The sequence below is a fragment of the Cervus elaphus genome, chromosome 18, assembly GCF_910594005.1.
Source record: "Cervus elaphus chromosome 18, mCerEla1.1, whole genome shotgun sequence".
NCBI classification, from domain to species: domain Eukaryota; kingdom Metazoa; phylum Chordata; class Mammalia; order Artiodactyla; family Cervidae; genus Cervus; species Cervus elaphus.
In genome coordinates, this window is record NC_057832.1 from 19994464 (window position 1) to 20015186 (window position 20723).

General features: G+C 36.7%; 1 protein-coding gene across 5 annotated transcripts in view; it reads left to right on the forward strand.

Annotated features, from left to right (window-relative positions):
* ANKIB1 (ankyrin repeat and IBR domain containing 1) overlaps positions 1–20723 on the forward strand; it is a 150099-nt gene that overhangs the window by 97795 nt on the left and 31581 nt on the right. For all 5 annotated transcript variants that reach the window (XM_043872898.1, XM_043872899.1, XM_043872897.1 and 2 more), the window contains 4 exons: positions 7177–7385; positions 8964–9052; positions 17070–17214; positions 19921–20087. In XM_043872898.1, the coding sequence (XP_043728833.1) occupies positions 7177–7385; positions 8964–9052; positions 17070–17214; positions 19921–20087 (610 nt within the window). The remainder of the gene's footprint in view (positions 1–7176; positions 7386–8963; positions 9053–17069; positions 17215–19920; positions 20088–20723) is intronic.

A 20723-nucleotide genomic window follows, 5' to 3' on the forward strand; every position in this document is an offset into this window, starting at 1 on the left:
AGTTACTGTGAGATTGCTGTGTAAGTTAATAAACACATTTGTAAATACATTGTTTGCAGGAAGTAAATTTCTGAGTTACAGCTCAGGAAAAGCCTGCTGAATTTATGTTGTAAGCATTACTTAACACAGTATAAAGGTGAAAAGACAGCAAAAATATCTTCATACATCCTCATCCCCTCATTGCAACAAACCCTTAACTGGGAGAAACTTATTCCCTTCTCTTTCCTCCTCCTCCTCCACTTCCCACTTACTGTCACCTTATAATATTCAGAGAGCACTTGGATTATGGATGTGAATAGAGAAATGCTTTCAGATAATCATCAGCCCACATACCCTAGTAACTGGTACTCAAAAATGGGATGGAGTTGTAAAGCGCTTTTATAATACAATGTTATTGTTAAAGGCAAGGATTGACTCTCTCGTTTTATTTTGACATGGCATGTCCTGAAATAAATATCAATCAATATGAAAAAAAAAAAAAGGTGGCTATTTTAATGTTTTAATATAAAACAAAATAGTTTGCTAAACAAGCCTGAGTTGTTATTTGTGCAGTGGTTACTGCAGTACTCGACATCCTTGTGTTTTGAAGTAAATATAAACTGGCTATGAATCATAGAGAAGAAATAAGAAATCTCTTTTTGAAAATTGAACAAGTAAACCAACTTATAGATTGTCTAATTTTAGAAATGTATCTGATTTGAGCAGGGTTGAGAGTTGGAGTCCATAGTCCTAGTCCTGGTTTTGACATTAATTTTTACTAAAGCTGATTAAATAAAGTCAGTTAACTAGCAGTTTGTTATTTTTTTTTGTCAGTTGTATTTATGTAAAAACTGTTCCTCACCATGAAATGCACAAAGCAAAATCTATAGGGTCAACACAAGAACATACTGTTCCTTTTAAGGTGGGGTTTTTTTCGTTCATTTTCAAAATTTTTTTGAGGACATTACCAACTTTACTTAGAAAAAGTGCTTAGCTTATTTTAAGTCCTCTGTGATCCTTAAGACAACCATTCTGGGAATTGTCACATGTTGAGTTGGACCCTCCAATTGCACACTTGATATTTGACATTTTGGCTTATTCAAAGAGTTTTTTTTCTGATTTAGAAATTACTTTTAAAAAGGGAAAGGTGAATGGCTTTTCTCATCCAGTAATTTTGAAACATACCTCTTTGTTTTAACTATAAATCTTTATCATCTGTATTAAAATAGAATGCCTACTTCCAAAAATTTTTATATGATCTTTTGATTAGAAGAAAATTTTAAACTGCATATTTCATCTTCCTTTGGTCATTTCTGTGAATAATTTGGTATATAACCCTCCAGAATCACCAGCTTCAATATTGCTATTTCCCAGAGTTCTGTACTTGACACTCTTTTCCACTTTATATACCAGTGGCTCTAACTTTTGGTATAAATAAGAATTTCCTGGAAAACTAACTAGAAATTCTTAGGATAACTTCTAGAGAATCTAAGTCTTTTCTTTAGGTGCGGGAATAGGCATAAAAGCATGTGTTATAAACAGCCTACCAAATAGACCCTTATCTGAGAAACATTGTTGTGCACATTTATCTAATGACACCAAGGGTTTCAAAAACCACCTAGATAATAAAGAACATGTCTGCAACCTGACCTTAATGAAGTATTCAAGACTTTATTTCTAAATGGCTTTTTAACCTTTTCTCCCCAACCAAAGGATGTCCATACATGAACTCATCATTTCTCCCACTGTCTTGATAAATGGCCTCCACATTCATTCAGTCACCCTGACCAGACTGAGAAGTCACACTTTTCCTTCTACCTCTCTATCACATTTGAGCACAGCCTCCTCATTTCTCTTCCTAAATAGCTCCCATCCTCTCCCCAGTCTCCCTAGCTCTTTCCATTCTCACTGCCCCTGACTTAAATTCAGTTTGTCATTATTTTTCATCTAAATTGTAGTCCAGTGTTGGCATTCCTCTTTACCTGTATTCATTTTTTATATTGCATTTTAAAATTTTGAGCATTTATCTCCCCTGCTGAAAAACCCTTCACTGGCTCTCCCCAGACGTGGAACATCCCATCTCTTCAGTATATCTTCATGATTCAGGCTTGTGCATCTGGGCTGTCAGTCTCCATGTGTTTACCCCTCCTGCTTGTCTTCATTAAGCACCGCTTCCAGGAAATCTTTTCAGCTTATGTATTCCCAGGGTTACTTTGAGAGCCTTCCTGTCTCTTCCCATTATATTCTGTGCATATATGTGTCATAAACTTAGAATACAATATTATAATAATCTCTGTATTTGCTTTTTCTCTACATTAACCTGAGAGCTCTTAGAGGGCAGCTTTTTATTGTTTTTTTTGTTTCCACAATAACCATCCCTTAAGCCCTGAGAACATAGTTACAGAATGAATAGATAATATATTTGAAATGTTATTTGTACATTTTAAACCCATCTTTTTATTATAGAACCCTATTTCTCCATTGTCATCTTTTAGAACTTTGAAGTAATCCTTTGGGGAAAAAATCTAGACCTGGTTCAAAAATGAAATTGAGGAATTCAAAATAGTTTTTAAAATCTTAGAATTTAAAGATATTTTCCTTTTAATCAGTAATAATGCTTAACAGTCATAATATAGAAACTTGTAAAGAAATACAAAATATCTTAAACTGTGTTTCTTTTGTGTAAGGTTCACAGCGACCTGTCCTTTGCTTGAGCTTTCAAATAAAGAGAGTGTATTTACATATAATATAGAGCTGACATAAAAGTAGAAGTCATTCATCTGTGAGGGGCTGTGTTGTGCCAGTTATATTAGAGTAGGCCACTGCTGAAGTGAAAGTATAGAGTCAACCACAGTAAATGTGTCTTAATCATAATAGTAGTCTAAGGTGTTTTATTTAGGTTAGGAATGGGGCAATGGCTCAGCTCCATACAGTTATCCCGACTGACTGAGAAACTCTGCCATCCTAACAGTGGCTTTGGAGGTTGCCCTAGGGATTCTCTCCGTTCCAGCCAACCAGTCAGAAAGGAAAAAGCATGCAGATAAAGATGTGGGAGGTTTTTTGAGCCTGTCCCAGAAGTGACATAAATCACCCCTGACATAAATCATTCCACTGACCATAATTTAGTCACATGGTCACATTTCACTGTAAGCAGCAATTCTGCTCTGTGTGTAGACCCATTTCTGCCACAGGTGTCTACATTCAGCTAAGTTATATAATGTATCATAATTCTGACTTATTGTATCCTGTAAAAATCTAAGGCTAACTTAACCAGTAACTTTATTGTAATTAAAACAAAGATTTTCTTCTCTAGTGTTTACACATTATGTCATCAAGTATTTTTAAGTGATAAACTCCATTTTCACTCCATTGATATTTCCTTAACTTCTATTACATAATAGGCTCAACTCTAATAAGGTGATATCTAATTGAATTTTACTAGTTGACTTTTGTCTATTCTGTGATAACTTTTTTGATACTTAAGAGTTCTGTTAATATATTGCATTCCCTTGTTAGAACATAAAATAGAGGCTCATGCAGGCTTTCAAATAAACATTTCTTCTACATTCTTCTAGGTAATATCAATGACATTTGATAATCAAATAAGATTTTCAGAGGTAAATGATGTTAGTGAATAAAATAGTACACAGAACTACAGTTTACACTAATTGCTGTCAAAACCCAGATGGGCTCTGTTTCAGAGCTATTAAACTGAACTCTTTGGTAGATTTATAGGTTGTATCCTTGGTAACATTCATTCAGCTTTCCACAAGAAAATAGATTTAAGCATTATTGTATGTACTGTCAAATTTAGTCCCAAAGTAATGAGGTTGAAGACAGAAGACAGAAATGTTTGGCTATGTTTACTGAGAAGTAATTGAATTTTAAGAATGACTCTGTTAAAAATACAAAGGTCATTTTCTGAGCATTTCCTCAGTAATAAAAGTAACATGTATTAATAGTTGAAAGCTACCTAATGAGAAAATAAGTAAAATTTACTTGTGTGTTTGCTCAGTCACTCAGTCGTGTCCAACTCTTTGTGACCCTGTGGACTCTAGCCCGCCAGGCTCCTCTGTTCATGGAATTTTCCAGGCAAGAATACTGGAGCTGGTTGCCATTTCGGCTTTTTAAAATATGAGACCCAGTCTAGTTTGACTGTCCTTGAAGTAAATGTATATTAAAGTATTTTTTAAAGCTCCTTTGGAGACTCATCACTTCTAAGGTAATTAAACTTGAATAGTCCACATCTCCTCTCACTACTCTCTTCCTAGGAAATGACATCTTCTCCCAAGGCTTCTGTAGACATTTCTCCCTCTGGACTAGACTTCTTCTCTGAACTCTATACACTTATATTTAACTGCCTATTTAAAAGTACCTCTAGAATATCTCATCATGTCTAAAATTAAAATCACACTGTTAAACCTGTACCTGAATCTCTGGTATTTCCTATTTACATGGAAGGCGGCACCACCCAACCAACATGGTAGAACAGGGACAAAAACTTTGACATTTCTTCTCCTTCAGTCACTATATCCCGTTGTCACCAAATTTTCAGTCTGACCTCCCAAATCTTAACTTCTCCCTTTCTTTTCATCTCCACTGCGCCAGCCATGGCCTTAGCTGCATAATCTCTTACTTGTACTTCCCAGTAGCCTCTTCGCTAGTCTGCCCTTCCTCCACTATCCCCCTCTCCGATTTCTTTCTCCATTCTGTAGCCAGAAAGATCTGTTCAGATCTAACTGTGACAACCTTTTCTTCCTACCCGTATGCCAAATTTTTCACTGGCTTCCTGTCACTCATAAACTGATGACAGGAGTGTTATTTAGAAGTTCTATATGGACTGCATGCATACTAAGTCGCTTCAGTCATGTCCAAGTCCTTGTGACCCTATGGACTGTAGCCCTCCAGGCTCCTCTGTCCATGGGATTCTCCAGGCAAGAATATTGGAGTGCGTTTCCATGCCCTCCTCCAGGGGATCTTCCCAACCCAGGGATCGAACCCGTGTCTCATGCAGCTCCTGCACTGCAGGCAGATTCTTTACCACTGAGCATCAGGGAAGCCCCCTGTATGGCCTAGTCCCGGTCTGTTTCTTCAGCCTCCCTCAAACGGTCCTTCTGGTCTCTGGAGACCTCTTACCTTGTTAGCTCTCCCTTTTACGTCTCCCTTTTACCTAGTTAGCTCTCATTCATCCCTCAGATGTTCACTCCGGGCCATTTCCCCAGTCACCTCTGACCTCCCTAAATGGGAGTCTCTACCTCTTCTTAATGCTGCTTCTGACAGTGATGATTTTTTTTTAATGTGTTGATTTTATTTAATGACTTTCTCTTTACTAGACTTTACATTCCTTGAAAGCAGGAATTGTGCCTATTTTTCCTTCCCATTGTATCCCTACAGCTTGCATAGTATATGGCACATAAAATACACTCAATAGATGTTTGCTAAATGAGCTATATGACAGAATCCAAGACTAGAATTTAATTTGTTTGTGTGTATTTAAATTATTGCCGTTCTTTTCTCCCTTTATTTAAAAGTGTTTTAATGGAGACTTGGAAAGTAATCATACTGTTCTAAGAAAGTTTGAACTTGTTAATTACAAGTATACCTTGTTTTATTGCACATCACTTTGTTGTGCTTTGTAGATGTTGCCTTTTTTACAACTTGAAGATTTGTGGCAACCCTACCTTGTCCGACGATGGTTAGTGTTTTTTAGCAATGAAGTATTTTAATTACGGTACTGTAGTCCTGTTAAGTGTGCAATAGCATTATAGTAAAAAAAAAAAAAAAAAAAAAAGCCCATGTAGTGTAAACATAATCTTTACATGTACTGGGAGACAAAAATAATTGTATGACTTGCTTTGTTACACTGTGTTTTACTTCAGCGGTCTGGAAGGAAACTTGCAATATCTTCAAAGTATGCCTGTGGTGACCTATCAAAAACCTCAGGTCCATTTAGCAACATTTCCCAGAATACACTTGTATGCAGAGCTTTTCAGTTGTTGGATTTTTCTTCTTTGTAGTCTGACTCCTATTTCCAATCTTATCTTCCATCTCCCCAAACCAAAGTATAGTACCCTGGAACTTTACAGAGCTGTTCACATCTCTCCATTGAACTTCTATGCCTTTGCACCTGTGGAAACACACTCTGTCTTCATTGCATACCTGAATCCTAATTATCCTGTTAAACCGCCAAATATATTGACAGTATGGATGAAAAAAGTCTTCCATACAGAGTTTCCACAGATATTTGTATTTGGTTTGTAAAATGATATAGAATGGGCCTATGATAAATAATTTACTCTATGTTACTCTTGACCTGTGCTTTATTGGGCTGCAGTGGAAAGAACACAGACTTTGAATTCACAGAAGTTTGCTTCACATACCTCATATCTGTTTGAGCCTGGCCAAGTCACATAATTTCCCCAAGTCTTGGTTTCTTCACCTCAATAATGATTGGAAAGTTTATTGGGAGGAATGGGTGAAATAATATATGTTAAACACCTAGCAAAATCATTGGATATATCAGTTTATTGTTTTTAAAGGTTTAGGTTTTTGTGACTCTGTATAATAACATAGGTCACTTGGCTGTTTTAAAAGTATTCATAGTAGAAAGATAACCTTTTTTAGTTAAGCCAGATTCAGGCTCACTTAATATATAATTTACATCAAATTCCCTAAAACTTTATAATCATAATCCCTTAAGAAGTTCTTTCTGCTTTCAAGATGTTTATCAAATGAATTTTTAGGAGTTGCTGGCATTTTGACATGTTTATTATGAACTATGTAATATTTTACAACTTGATAGCAGTGAGGCCAATTGTGAAGTTATATGTTATTCTTGAAAGAATAAAATGGCTTAATCAAACCTTTACCAATAAAAATTTAGTAAATTCCAATGATGTGTGAGCCACCACTTATGATTATGAGTAGAAATGCCTGAAGTTTTTAGCCATCATTTAAATGTTGACATGGTGGTTAGCCATGGTAAATTATAAAAGTTTAAATTCTGTTTAAAAATATGAATGGATATAACATACCTAAATATGTCATTTGTAATTACAACTTTGCTAACAAATAACTTTTCTTCCTACAGGACCTATAGCCCTGTAATTTAGTCTCTCTTTTGTTATTATGAAGCTCTTAAAACAGCACCATATTTTCTCTGTTATTTGAGAGATATCCATTCCATTTGTCTTAAAGACTGGGACAGGGAGAAATTACTTGAAGCTTGGATGTCCAACCCAGAGAACTGCTGCCAGCGATCGGGTGTTCAGATGCCAACGCCACCACCAAGCGGGTATAACGCCTGGGACACACTCCCTTCTCCGAGAACTCCAAGGACTACCCGCTCTTCCGTCACCTCTCCAGATGAATTAAGTTTATCGCCTGGGGATTTGGACACCAGTTTGGTACGGTTTAGTACTCAGTGTACTTCTCATAGTTTTAATTTTAACGTTGTTTCATGGAGCCTCTAGTTGTATTCTTGTAATTGAATCCTGAACCCTGCTTAAAGGGCTCGATTATTTCATGCTTTGGTTAAATATTTATTATCAGAGACTGTTTTTGTGATCCCTGAATTATAGATTGAAAAACAAGTGGGCTTTCTTTTCTCTTTTAAAACAAGAAACATTAAAGGTTTTGGCAAAACTGCTTATGATATTTTCACTGAAAAACTCCAGTTACTTACAGTTTTGAATAAGCCATATTGAAATGTTAAAAGTTGAGTTTGTGATAGGCACCTAAAACCAAAAATATGAAAATATTTTTATATTTTTTGGAATACATTTATAATATGTTGATAACTGTGTTTCAATGAAGCTTCTGGAGTTATTCATCCAGATACATTTCCTAATAAATATTTGCTTTTTATTGAGACACAGTACTGCCGTTATATCCATTTTTAATTGTCAGACCATTGATGCACTTATATAAACAATTTTTATGTTTCTTGAATAATTCAGCTGCTCAAAATACATGATGAGTATGAATGCACTCCAGATTTTATCTGGACCTTCTTGGAAAACAGCATCCTACTTATGTAATTCGCATCTGTAACATTTTTTTTTTTTTTTTTTTTTATTATTTAAGACCTTTATTAACAGGTGCTTGCAGTTTGTTGACTTTTTTTTTTTTTAAAAATCAAGCTGTAAACTTTTATTACAAATTAAAAATGAGGTTCTTAAAAATCTCAACTTGACCAGATATGAAACAATTTAAAAACCTTTAAAGGTGTATTGAGAAAAAACAGGCTTTTTTTTTTTTTAAAAAACACGTTTGTCATTACCAAAAAGAGACGTCTTTAGGTAAAAATAATAAAAACCCCATGCTGCATAGATAATGCAGATAGTTCTAGTTATCTGGTCAACAGGCAAAAAGCAAGCACTTAAGGTCTTCAGCTCCAATCTTTTGTTCATTTCTTATTGCTGGAATTTCATATTCATTTCCATGGTATCTGTAACATTTTAAAGTTTGATTCTCCTAGTTATGCTAGAAGATACAAAGCTTTGTAGCATGGTTCCCTGGGTAGAAATCCTTCAATTGCTACTCTGAATATCCTGAGTTGCTGTATTGAAAAAGTTACTTTTTATTTTTGTAGATTTTCTGGGTTGAGTATAGGGTGGAGGACACCATATTGAAGTGGTTATCTCGCAAGGAGCAATTTGATCTTGACCTGAATAGATTGTAATGATTTATTTCTTATGTTTCCTTTCAAAACAAATAGTTGCTGACTAATTTAGCACATAAGTTTAGAATTTAAGAATTTAACTTTTGCATTAAAACATTTCGATCCCACAGCAATTTATAATGAGGTAAGCGTGATATTTGTTATTTAGTCAAAGATAGGCACAGTAATTTTAAGTTCCCTTATAATTTCGGAACACTTTGATTACATGAATTGCTGGCATTTTTTGCCATGAACTAATGAACAAAGGAATATTCTCCTTCGAGAGTATGACTTTGTTGAACTCATTTTCCTTCATTTTCAGTGTGACATTTGCATGTGCAGTATTTCAGTGTTTGAAGACCCAGTGGACATGCCCTGTGGACATGACTTCTGCAGAGGATGCTGGGAGTCGTGAGTATACACGCAACTCAGTGTTTCTCACTGCAGGGTAGCGCTGTGATTGGGCAGTAAAGCTGCTTGCTTTCAGTATTCAGTGATATGGATTATTTATGTTGCTTTCAGAGTTACACTGAAATGTATTATATTTTGCTACTAAAGCAGAATTTTGTTTTTATTTTGCTATCTTCCCATCTATTAATTTTATAAAATTGTTTAATTTAGTAATTAAGGTTATTTAGCTTAATGTGAGATACTGTGGGGAAGAAAGCAGATATATGTAAATAAGTTTTCTTGGTATGCTAGTTCATGTTGTAGTCAGTTTCTTATATCTCAAGCTTTTTTAGGCACTTATTTTCATTCTTTGAACTTTTTGTGACAAGCCAATAGACTTGAATATCTGTAAGAATACGGATATTTAAAATTCCTTTTTAATCAATTCAAAGTTATATGTCTCTTCTAGGTATGATTGGTTTATATTACAAATTGAAATTTTATTTTCCTTCTCATGTTTGTCTCTGTTCTCCTTCCCATTACCTTGCCAATTTATGTTTTCTCACCATCCACTAATTTTATTCTAATATACTTTTCAAGGGAGGTTTATAAACAAAATGAAGATCACTGTAATGAGCAATATGATATCAGGTTATCCCTGGAGACACATAAATCTATTGATTGATGACCTAAGCAAGGCATGTCATTAATATTTAAGACAAAAGTTTTAGAACTATTCTTTCAAACTATATGAAAGTTTTTAAAACTGAGTACCAAGTGTAGGGAATTGAGGAGCACTATGTTGGATGAGACAAGGACCTGAGGACGTTTCCTGGTTTTCTTTTATTAGTAACTGTGTCGTAGTATAATTAACATATAGTAAGCCACATAATCAAATGAAATAATTCAAAAAGCTCTGACTCTATATACCATACAATGTCATGAAACAATTAAGTTAATGAATATATTCATTACCCCCCATTGTTTCCTCATTTCTCCCTGAAATGCATCCCACCCATCTCTTCCTACCTCCATCTTACACTTGCACCATCACCACCACCACCCCGCTCTACTTCCCATCTGTGGCAACCACTGATCTTCTTTCTGTCTTTCTGGGAGAAGGAAACGGCATCCCACTCCAGTATTCTTGCCTGGAGAGTCTCATGGACAGGAGAGCCTGGTGGTCTGTGGTCTGTGGGATCGCAAAAGTCGGACATGACTGAGCACACAGCACATCACCTTTTCTCTATCTGTTTTCCAAATTGGAATATAAGGCAAGATTTTATTTGGAGGAGGGAGTAAAAGAACCTTTTATAAAGGGTTTTAAAAAATCAGAATAAAAAAAATTATCTGGTTGTTCTTTTTATAAAATAGATTAGATTCAACTCTGAGTCTAATTAGATAGGATCAAATCAGTGCAGTTGATAACAGATAAATTCATTGGCAAGGGTCAGAGCTCACAACACAAGCAAACTTTGACCTAGTTCTAAGCACAGAAAATCCTCCATAGGTTTAGTACTTTATTTAGCTTAAAACTGTCAACTGAATTGCATTAGGAAGTAGTATTTGGGTTCTACCAAGTTTGATATTGTTGACCTTGATTTCTCTATAAAATTGAGCCCCCCTAAGAGATTTACTTGAGTTTTTTTGAATTTTTTTCATCTTCCTCACCAAACTCCTATCACAGGAACCATCTCTCATACTCATGACAGACTAGCCATGAGAAATTAATGGTAAGATTTAAATTTGAAAGACTAATTGTTTTTTTCCATGGTCCCTTATCAGCCCACCTAATGTTCTCCTCACTCCTACCAGGTAGTTCTTGTCCAGTCAAGTATCTACAGTATCAGTAAAACACGTTCCAGGTTGAGTGATTCATATGTGAATGAAACAATTTTGAAATTAATTGCAGTCCTTTCATCGGACATAGAAAAGAAACTCCCCAGTCTAAGAAGCAAGGAAGAATTTTTAAAGGCCCTTAGATAGTTTGAAAACCTCTTAATTTATCTTACTCTTCTCTACCCCCTTGTCTCATCAGTCCATGCAGATGCTTTGAAGCATATATGCCAAGGGCTTAAATGAAAGGAAAATTAGTATTTTTCTGTCAAACCTAGAATATCCTTCCTGCTACTTATTAGTTGTTGATTTAAGTAAACAGTAACTTCCCTGTGCCTCAATTTTGTAATCTATAAAATGGTAACTGTGGTGTTACTTTATAGGAGTGTTTCCAGTTAATTGTTAAACAGCTAAATACATGTAAAATGCTTAGAACAGCGCCTGGCACATAGTAACCACTCAGTAAATGTTAGTTATCAGAATCTTACTAAGCTCAGTAATGAACAGTAGAGTGGGAGCTTAGGATATAATCTGTGAAGCTGACCTACAAGATAAATTAAGCTTGATCAAGATTTCCCTCTTTTACTAACATTTATCAACATTATGTTATACTTTTAAATTTAGTGAGAAATTTTATGTTGCTGAAAATTGATAGCCTAGCTCACAGAGAAGTTATCTGTTCTTCAGTAAGGTCTTCTGGTTTCTGTCTTGTAATTCCCCAGAAATTAAACCTGTTCTGATGTATTTCAGTTCAGTTCAGTCGCTCAGTCGTGTCCGACTCTTTGCGACCCCAAGGACTGTGAGGCACGCCAGGCCTCCCTGTCCATCACCAACTCCTGGAGTTTACTCAAACTCACATCCATTGAATTGGTGATGCCATCCAACCATCTCATCCTCTGTCGTCCCCTTCTCCTCCTGCTTTCAATCTTTCCCAACATCAGGGTCTTTTCAAAGTCATTTCTTCCCATCAGGTGGCCAAAGTATTCTACTTTCAGCTTCAACATCAGTCCTTCCAATGAACACTGAGGACTGGATGGACTGGTTGGATCTCCTTGCAGTCCACGGGACTATCAAGAGTCTTCTCCACCACCACAGTTCAAAAACATCATTGCTTTGGTGCTCAGATTTCTTTATAGTCCAACTCACATTCATACATGACTACTGGGAAAACCACAGCCTTGACTAGATGGACCTTTGTTGGCGAAGTAATATCTCTGCTTTTTAATATGCTATCTAGGTTGGTCATGACTTTCCTTCTTAAGAGTAAGCGTCTTTTAATTTCATGGCTGCAGTCACCATCTGCAGTGATTTTGGAGCCCAAAAAAATAATGTCAGCCATTGTTTCCACTGTTTCCCCATCTATTTGCCTTGAAGTGTTGGGACCAGATGCCATGATCTTAGTTTTCTGAATGCTGAGTTTTAAGCCAACTTTTTCACTCTCCTCTTTAACTTTCATCAAGGGATTCTTTAGTTCTTCACTTTCTGCCATAAGGGTGGTGTCATCTGCATACCGGAGGTTATTGATATTTCTCCTGGCAATCTTGATTCCAGCTTGTGCTTCATCCAGCCCAGCATTTCTCTATGATGTACTCTGCATATAAGTTAAATAAGTGGATGACAGTATACAGCCTTCACGTACTCCTTTTCCTATTTGGAAGCAGTCTGTTGTTCCATGTCCAGTTCTAAGTGTTGCTTCCTGACCTGCATACAGGTTTCTCAAGAGGCAGGTCAGGTGGTCTGGTATTCCCATCTCTTTCAGAATTTTCCACAGTTTATTGTGATCCACACAATCAAAGGCTTTGGCGTAGTCAATAAAGGAGAAATAGATGTTTTTCTGGAACTCTCTTGCTTTTTTGATGATCCAGCAGATGTTGGCAATTTGATCTCTGGTTCCTCTGCCTTTCTAAAACCAGCTTGAACATCTGGAAGTTCACGGTTTACATATTGCTGAAGCCTGGCTTGGAGAATTTTGAGCATTACTTAACTAGCATGTGAGATGAGTACAATTGGGCAGTAGTTTGAGCATTCTTTGGCATTGCCTTTCTTTGGGATTGGAATGAAAGTTGACTTTTTCCAGTCCTGTGGCCACTGCTAAGTTTTCCAAATTTGCTGGCATATCGAGTACAGTACTTTCACAGCATCATCTTTTAGGATTTGAAATAGCTCAACTGGAATTCCATCACCTCCACTAGCTTTGTTCGTAGTGATGCTTCCTAAGGCCCACTTGACTTCACATTCCAGGATGTCTGGCTCTAGGCGAGTGATCACACTAGAGTCATGAATATCTGGATCGTGACGATCTATTTTGTACAGTTCTGTGTATTCTTGCCACCTCTTCTTAATATCTTCTGCTTCTGTTAGGTCCATACTGTTTCTCTTCTTTATTGAGCCCATCTTTGCATGTAATGTTCCCTTGGTATCTCTAATTTTCTTGAAGAAATCTCTAGTCTTCCCATTCTATTGTTTTCCTCTATTTCTTTGCAATGATCACTGAGGAAGGCTTTCTTATCTCTCCTTGCTATTCTTTGGAAGTCTGCATTCAAATAGGTATATCGTTCCTTTTTTCCTTTGCATTTCACTTCTCTTCTTTTCACAGCTATTTGTAAGGCCTCCTCAGACAGACATTTTGCTTTTTTGCATTTCTTTTTCTTGAAGATGACCTTGATCCCTGTCTCCTGTACAACTGCATGAATCTCTGTCCATAGTTCATCAGGCACTCTGTCTATCAGACCTAGTCCCTTAAATCTATTTCTCACTTCCTCTGTATAATCGTAAGGGATTTAATTTAGGTCATACCTGAATGGTCTAGTAGTTTTCCCTACTTTCTTCAATTTAAGTCTGAATTTAGCAATAAGGAGTTCATGATCTGAGCCATAGTCAGCTCCCAGTCTTGTTTTTCCTGACTGTATAGAGCTTCTCCATCTTTGGCTGCAAAGAATATAATCAGACTGATTTCAGTGCTGACCATCTGGTGATGTCCATGTGTAGAGTCTTCTCTTGTATTGTTTGAAGAGGGTGTTTGCTATGATGAGTGCGTTCTCTTGGCAAAACTCTATTAGCCTTTGCCCTGCTTTGTTCTGTACTACAGGGCCAAATTTGCCTGTTACTCCAGGTGTTTCTGGACTTCCTACTTTTGCATTCCAGGCCTCTCTAATGAAAAGGACATCTTTTTGGGGTGTTAGTTCTAAAAGGTCTTGTAGGTCTTCATAGAACCATTCAACTTCAGCTTCTTCAGCGTTACTGGTTGGGGCATAGACTTGGATTACCGTGGTATTGAATGGTTTGCCTTGGAAATGAACCGAGATCATTTTGTTTTTGAGATTGCATCCAAGTACTGCATTTCAGACTCTTTTGTTGACTATGGTGGCTTCTGCATTTCTTCTAAGGGATTCCTGCCCACAGTAGTAGATATAATGGTCATCTGAGTTAAATTCACCCATTCCAGCCCATTTTAGTTCGCTGATTCCTAAAATGTCGACATGCAGTCTTGCCATCTCCTGTTTGACCACTTCCAATTTGCCTTGATTCATGGACCTAACATTCCAGGTTCCTAGGCAATATTGCTCTTTACAGCATCACACCTTGCTTATATCACCAGTCACATCCACAACTGGGTGTTGTTTTTGCTTTGGCTGCGTCTCTTCATTCTTTCTGGAGTTATTTCTCCACTGATCTCCAGTAGCATATTGGGCAGCTACGGACTTGGGGCATTCCTCTTTCAGTGTCCTATCTTTTTGCCTTTTCATACTGTTCATGGGATTCTCAAGGCAAGAATACTGAAGTGGTTTGCCATTCTCTTCTCCAGTGGACCACATTTTGTCAGAACTGTCCACTGTGACCCGTCCGTCTTGGGTGGCCATACATGCATGGCTTAGTTTCATTGAGTTAGACAAGGCTGTGGTCCATGTGATTAGATCTGTTAGTTTTCTGTGATTGTGGCTTCAGTCTGACTGCCCTCTGATGCCCTCTCTCAGCACCTACCGTCTTACTAGGGTTTCTCCTACCTTGGACGTGGGGTATGTCTTCACGGCTGCTCCAGCAAAGTGCAGCCGCTGCTCCTTACCGTGGACATGGGGTATCTCCTCACGGCCACCACTACTGACCTTGGACATGGGGTATCTCCTCTCAGCCGCTCACCACTCCAGTTCCGCTCTGATATATTTAGAATACATAAAACTTAAAAACATCATATATTAACTATGTCTGTGTACATTGTGCACTGTGACAGGGGAATATAAGTATTAAGATAAATTATATCTGACTTCACAGGGAACCTGTTCATAGCTAAAAGGAAGAGGTTTCTGCTTTGTTGAAAAAGCAACTTGTAGTTAGCAGTTCTCAAATTTTTAGTCTCAACACCCCTTTACACTATTAAAAATTGTTGAGGACATTTTTCACATAACTAGAACAAATAATTCTAAAACTTGTATGGAAATACAAAAGACCCTTAATAGCCAAAGAAATTTTAAGAAAGAAGAAATAAGGTAAATTTGTCACACTCCCTGATTTTAAACATTACTACAAAGATCCATATAGTCAAAGCCATGGTTTTTCCAGCAGTCATGTATGGATGTAGACTTGGACCATAAAGAAGTCTGAACACCAAAGAATTGATACTTTTAAACTTCGGTGTTGGAGAAGACTCTTGAGTCCCTTGGACTACAGGGAGATCAAACCAGTCAATCCTAAAGAAAATCAGCCCTCAATATTCATTGAAAAGACTGATGCTGAAGCTGAAGCTCCAGTGCTTTGGCTACCTGTGGAAAGAGCTGACTCATTGGAAAAGACTCTGATACTGGGAAAGAGAGAAGGCAGGATGAGAGGGGGCGACCGAGGATAAGATGGTCGGATGGCATCACCGACTTGATGGACATGCGTTTGAGCAAGCTCCAGGAGATGGGGAAGGACAGGGAACCTGGCGTGCAGCAGTCCATGGGGTCGCTAAGGGTCAGACACGCTGAGCAGCTGAGCAGCAGCAACAGAGCTGCAGTTGTCAGTCAGTATGGTCCTGGCCCAGAGACACAGAGCTCTGTGGAGCAGAGGAAAAGCGCCCTGAAACGAGCTACACTTCGTGGGCCGTTAATCTGCGACAAGTGAGGGAAGAGTCAACGATGGAGAAGAGACGGCATTAATATTTTCAGTAAATGGTGCTGGGCAAGTCAGACAGTCACGAATAAAAAAATCAAACTGGACTGCTTTCATATACCATGCATAAAAATATATTCAGAATGGAGTAAAGGACTGAAATGTAAGACCTGAAACCACCAACTTCTAGAATAAAACATAGAATGTAAGGTCTTTGAAATCAGTCTTGGTGATTTTTTCCCTCAGGCAAGGGAAATTCACACTTCAAAAGTTTGTTTCTTCTTTTTCCATGGGAAATATTATTAATAAGAAAACCCTCAGTAAAAATTTTTTAATTCTTTATTCTGTGCCCAGCACCATGTAGATATTTCACATACATTGTGTCATATAATCTGAAAACAACTCTGGGAAGTGCATATTGTTATCTCCATTTTATAGATAGTGAAATTGAGGCACAGAATGCTTAAATGTTAATTACTTAAGATCATACAACTTGTTAGTAGCAGACCTGGACTTCTAATTCCAAATCTTGCTCTTGACCACTTAATTGACCTTGGGTTAGATTCCTGTCACTTTCTAGGATGCCTTTTCCCTACTACCTCAACTAGTATGCCTAGAGTAGGACATGAAACACATTTTAATGTTTATCTGAATATAAGTAGAAAACCTTTTCTTCTGAAAGTTGCACTAGATTCTGGTGCCATCTCAAAACTCTCTTAAATTTTGTGTGGCTTAAATCTGTACCATTGCTGTCTTTTTTTAAAGGCATAGAATACTGAGAATAGAATATGACTTTTCTAACTCACTTATTTCTAAATTTTTACTCTTAAATATATTTTTCAAGCTTTTAAAGAGGACAGAGCAAACAAATGTAAAAAATGTATAAAACATAGATGTATGTATAGTCATACATATGTAGTGAATGGCTGGGCAGATGATAAATGTTCAGTGTTTGTGAATTATGTGAGTTAATGTATTACAGTTGATACTGTACCCTTTGTTTACTGGTGTATTTTAATTATACTCTAACAGAAAATTCAGCATCAGGAAAAAATTCTTAGAATATGCAAATAAATTGTATCCTTGCCTTTTTTCTATCAATTGACAATTTTATTAGGTTTTTGAATCTGAAAATTCAAGAAGGTGAAGCTCACAACATTTTCTGCCCTGCGTATGATTGCTTCCAACTTGTGCCTGTGGATATAATAGAAAGTGTAGTTTCTAAGGAGATGGACAAACGATACCTACAGTTTGATATTAAGGTATGTTGCCAATTATCTGTGTGATCTCCACAATTTAAATTTTATTAAACCTATATTAAAAATTTTAATTTTTTGTTTTATTTTCGAAAGTAAAATAATGGACTCTGGCTTTTGTCTCTCAGAATAAAGGAGTAGTGGCCTAAATTAAAGTTTTAAGCTAAAGTATTATTTTATAATCATGATAGAAGTAAAAGTAGAAAGTGGCAATGGTAGTTTACCAGAAAATAAAACTATTATGCAGAACTATTTATTGATTTGCGTGTTGAACTTTTGTAACTAATTGGTCAAAAAAAATTCATATTAAATAGTAGCTATTTTAAATTTTTAAATGATGTATTTTTACTCCTCAGTATAAATATTTAGAAATAAAGATTATCAACCTGGAAATTTATGGATTTTTTTATATTTCAAGTATTAGTTTCTTTTTTTTTTTTTATTAGTTGGAGGCTAATTACTTCACAACATTTCAGTGGGTTTTGTCATACATTGATATGAATCAGCCATAGAGTTACACGTATTCCCCATCCCGATCCCCCCTCCCACCTCCCTTTCCACCCGATTCCTCTGGGTCTTCCCAGTGCACCAGGCCCGAGCACTTGTCTCATGCATCCCACCTGGGCTGGTGATCTGTTTCACCATAGATAATATACATACTGTTCTTTCGAAACATCCCACCCTCACCTTCTCCCACAGAGTTCAAAAGTCTGTTCTGTACTTCTGTGTCTCTTTTTCCATTTTGCATATAGGGTTATCATTACCATCTTTCTAAATTCCATATATATGTGTTAGTATGCTGTAATGTTCTTTATCTTTCTGGCTTACTTCACTCTGTATAATGGGCTCCAGTTTCATCCATCTCATTAGAACTGATTCAAATGAATTCTTTTTAACGGCTGAGTAATATTCCATGATGTATATGTACCACAGCTTCCTTATCCATTCATCAGCTGATGGGCATCTAGGTTGCTTAATAGTTTCATATAATAAATTATAATGTTTATTTCATCTTCTTTATTTTTACTCAGGAGTTATTCATTACTATGTGCAAATCTTTTTTGTGTGATTTAACAGGAGTGTTCAGATTTTTTTATAGTCTGAACCCTAATATATTGACTTTTAAGAAAGAAGTCCTACTGTTTCTTTAACACAGAAAGTATGATAATATTGGTTTTTTTTTTTTTACATTTTTCATTATTGTGACAAAATACACATAAACCTTACCAGTTTAAACAGATTTAAGTGACCAATTTGTTGTTATTAAGTACTTTTACATTATTGTGCAACCATGATTACCCTTCATGGTTAGAATTTTTATCGTCATCCCAAACTGAAACTCTGTTTCCATGAACACAAATGCCCCATTTCCCCTTCCCATAGCCACCAGTAAGCACTGTTCCACTTTCTGTCTCTGTGTGTTTCTAGGCATCTTATGTAAGTGGTGGCAGTCAGTGGTGATTTAGTCACTAAGTCGTGTCTGACTCTTGCAACCCCATGGGCTGGAGCCTGGCAGGCTCCTCTGTCCATGGGATTTCTCAGGCAAGCATGCTGGAGTGGGTTGCCATTTCCTGCTCCAGGGGATCTTCCTGACCCAGGGAAGCCTGGTGGAATCATAGAAGTAGAATCATACAGTGTTTATCCTTATAAACCGTATTATATCCATATAATATTATTTCACATAAGTGGAATCATACAGTATTTATCCTTATGTGCCTGGTTTATTACACTTAGCTTAATGTCTTCAAGGTTTATTCACATTGTAGCATGTATCAGAATTTCTTTTTAAGATTGAGTAATATTCCAATAATGTATGTAGCACATTTTGTTTATCCACACTTTCATCCCTGGACATTTGAGTTGTTTGTGCCTTTTGATTGATGTTAGTAATGCTCCTTGGAGAAGGCAATGGCACCCCACTCCAGTGCTCTTGCCTGGAGAATCCCATGGACAGAGGAGCCTGGTGGGCTGCAGTCCATGGGGTCGCTAAGAGTCAGACATGACTGAGCAACTTCACTTTCACTTTTCCCTTCCATGCATTGGAGAAGGAAATGGCAACCCACTCCAGTGTTCTTGCCTGGAGAAATCCCAGGGACTGGGGAGCCTGGTGGGCTGCCATCTATGGGGTCGCACAGAGTCGGACACGACTGAAGTGACTTAGCAGCAGCAGCAGCAATAATGCTCCTATGCATATGGGTGTACAAATATCTATTCCAGTCTCTGCTTTTAATTATTTGGGGTATATATGCAGAAGTGGAATTACTGGATCATATGATAACTGTGTTTGTAATATTGATTTTTATGTATTATTAAAGTACCATATAGAAATTTATTATTCTAATACAGCTAATACTCAAATAAGATTCTATTTATTATAACTATTTTCCATCAGAAAAGTGGCATATTGTAAGAAAACATTTTTAAATTACACATTTTATGTATGAATAGTTGCATTTTTACTCTGTCATCAATCTACTTTCTTCTTAGATTAAAGAATACATAAATTTTAAACATTATTACTAAGGTAATTGCCACATTTTTTCCTTCTTATTTTATACATTCCAGTACTGTTTTAGGTGTTTCTTGAGACTGACTACTGTTTGTTTTTTCATTTCATTCTGTTTTTACTTTGAAATAAATTGACATAGGGTACACTGTGTTAGAATTGAGAGTTAAAATATTTTTTATGTTTTGTTATTGCTGTTTAAACAGGCCTTTGTTGAAAATAATCCTGCCATTAAATGGTGTCCTACTCCAGGCTGTGAAAGAGCAGTCAGACTGACAAAACAAGGATCAAACACCTCTGGGTCTGATACACTCAGCTTCCCCTTGCTCAGAGCTCCTGCTGTGGACTGTGGAAAAGGACACCTCTTCTGCTGGTCAGTACAGGACAAGTTGGAATAGCCTAGTCACCTTTCTGACGGTTTTTAAAGAGACTTTATACTCCGAATCATGCCTTCAAGTTGTAGTATTTTTGATACCATTATTATTCATTAAAAAATGTATACAGTAGTGATAGTTTACATTTACTGGGTGCTTGACGTGTGCCAGCCACCTTGTCAAAATTTTCAAATATTGAATTCTCCCAACAGTGCTGTGAATGGAATGCTGTTATTATACCCATTTTACAGATAAGGAAATTTAGATGCAGAGTGGTTGCCCTGGACTATATAGCTAGGAACTGGTAGAAATGAGATTAGACCCCATCTATGTTTGATGCTAGAGCCCATGAACTTGAGCTTTAATACCAAATTATTGACCTTAGATTAGAAAATATTTAGTTTGATATTTTTTCTTAAAGTAGAAGTGTCTAGCAGTGATACTTAACCAGGGATGCCCAGAGTTTAATATAAGACACCTTTTCCATATTTTCATTCTAGACCCCAACAAGTGAAATTCTGATTTAGTGGATTTTGGAGTGGGGCTCCAAAAAAAAAACTCTTATGTGATTCTGTTGCACAGTCCCAGTTAGAAACCACTTCATGGATCTTGTGTTTTATATAATTTCTAGTGCC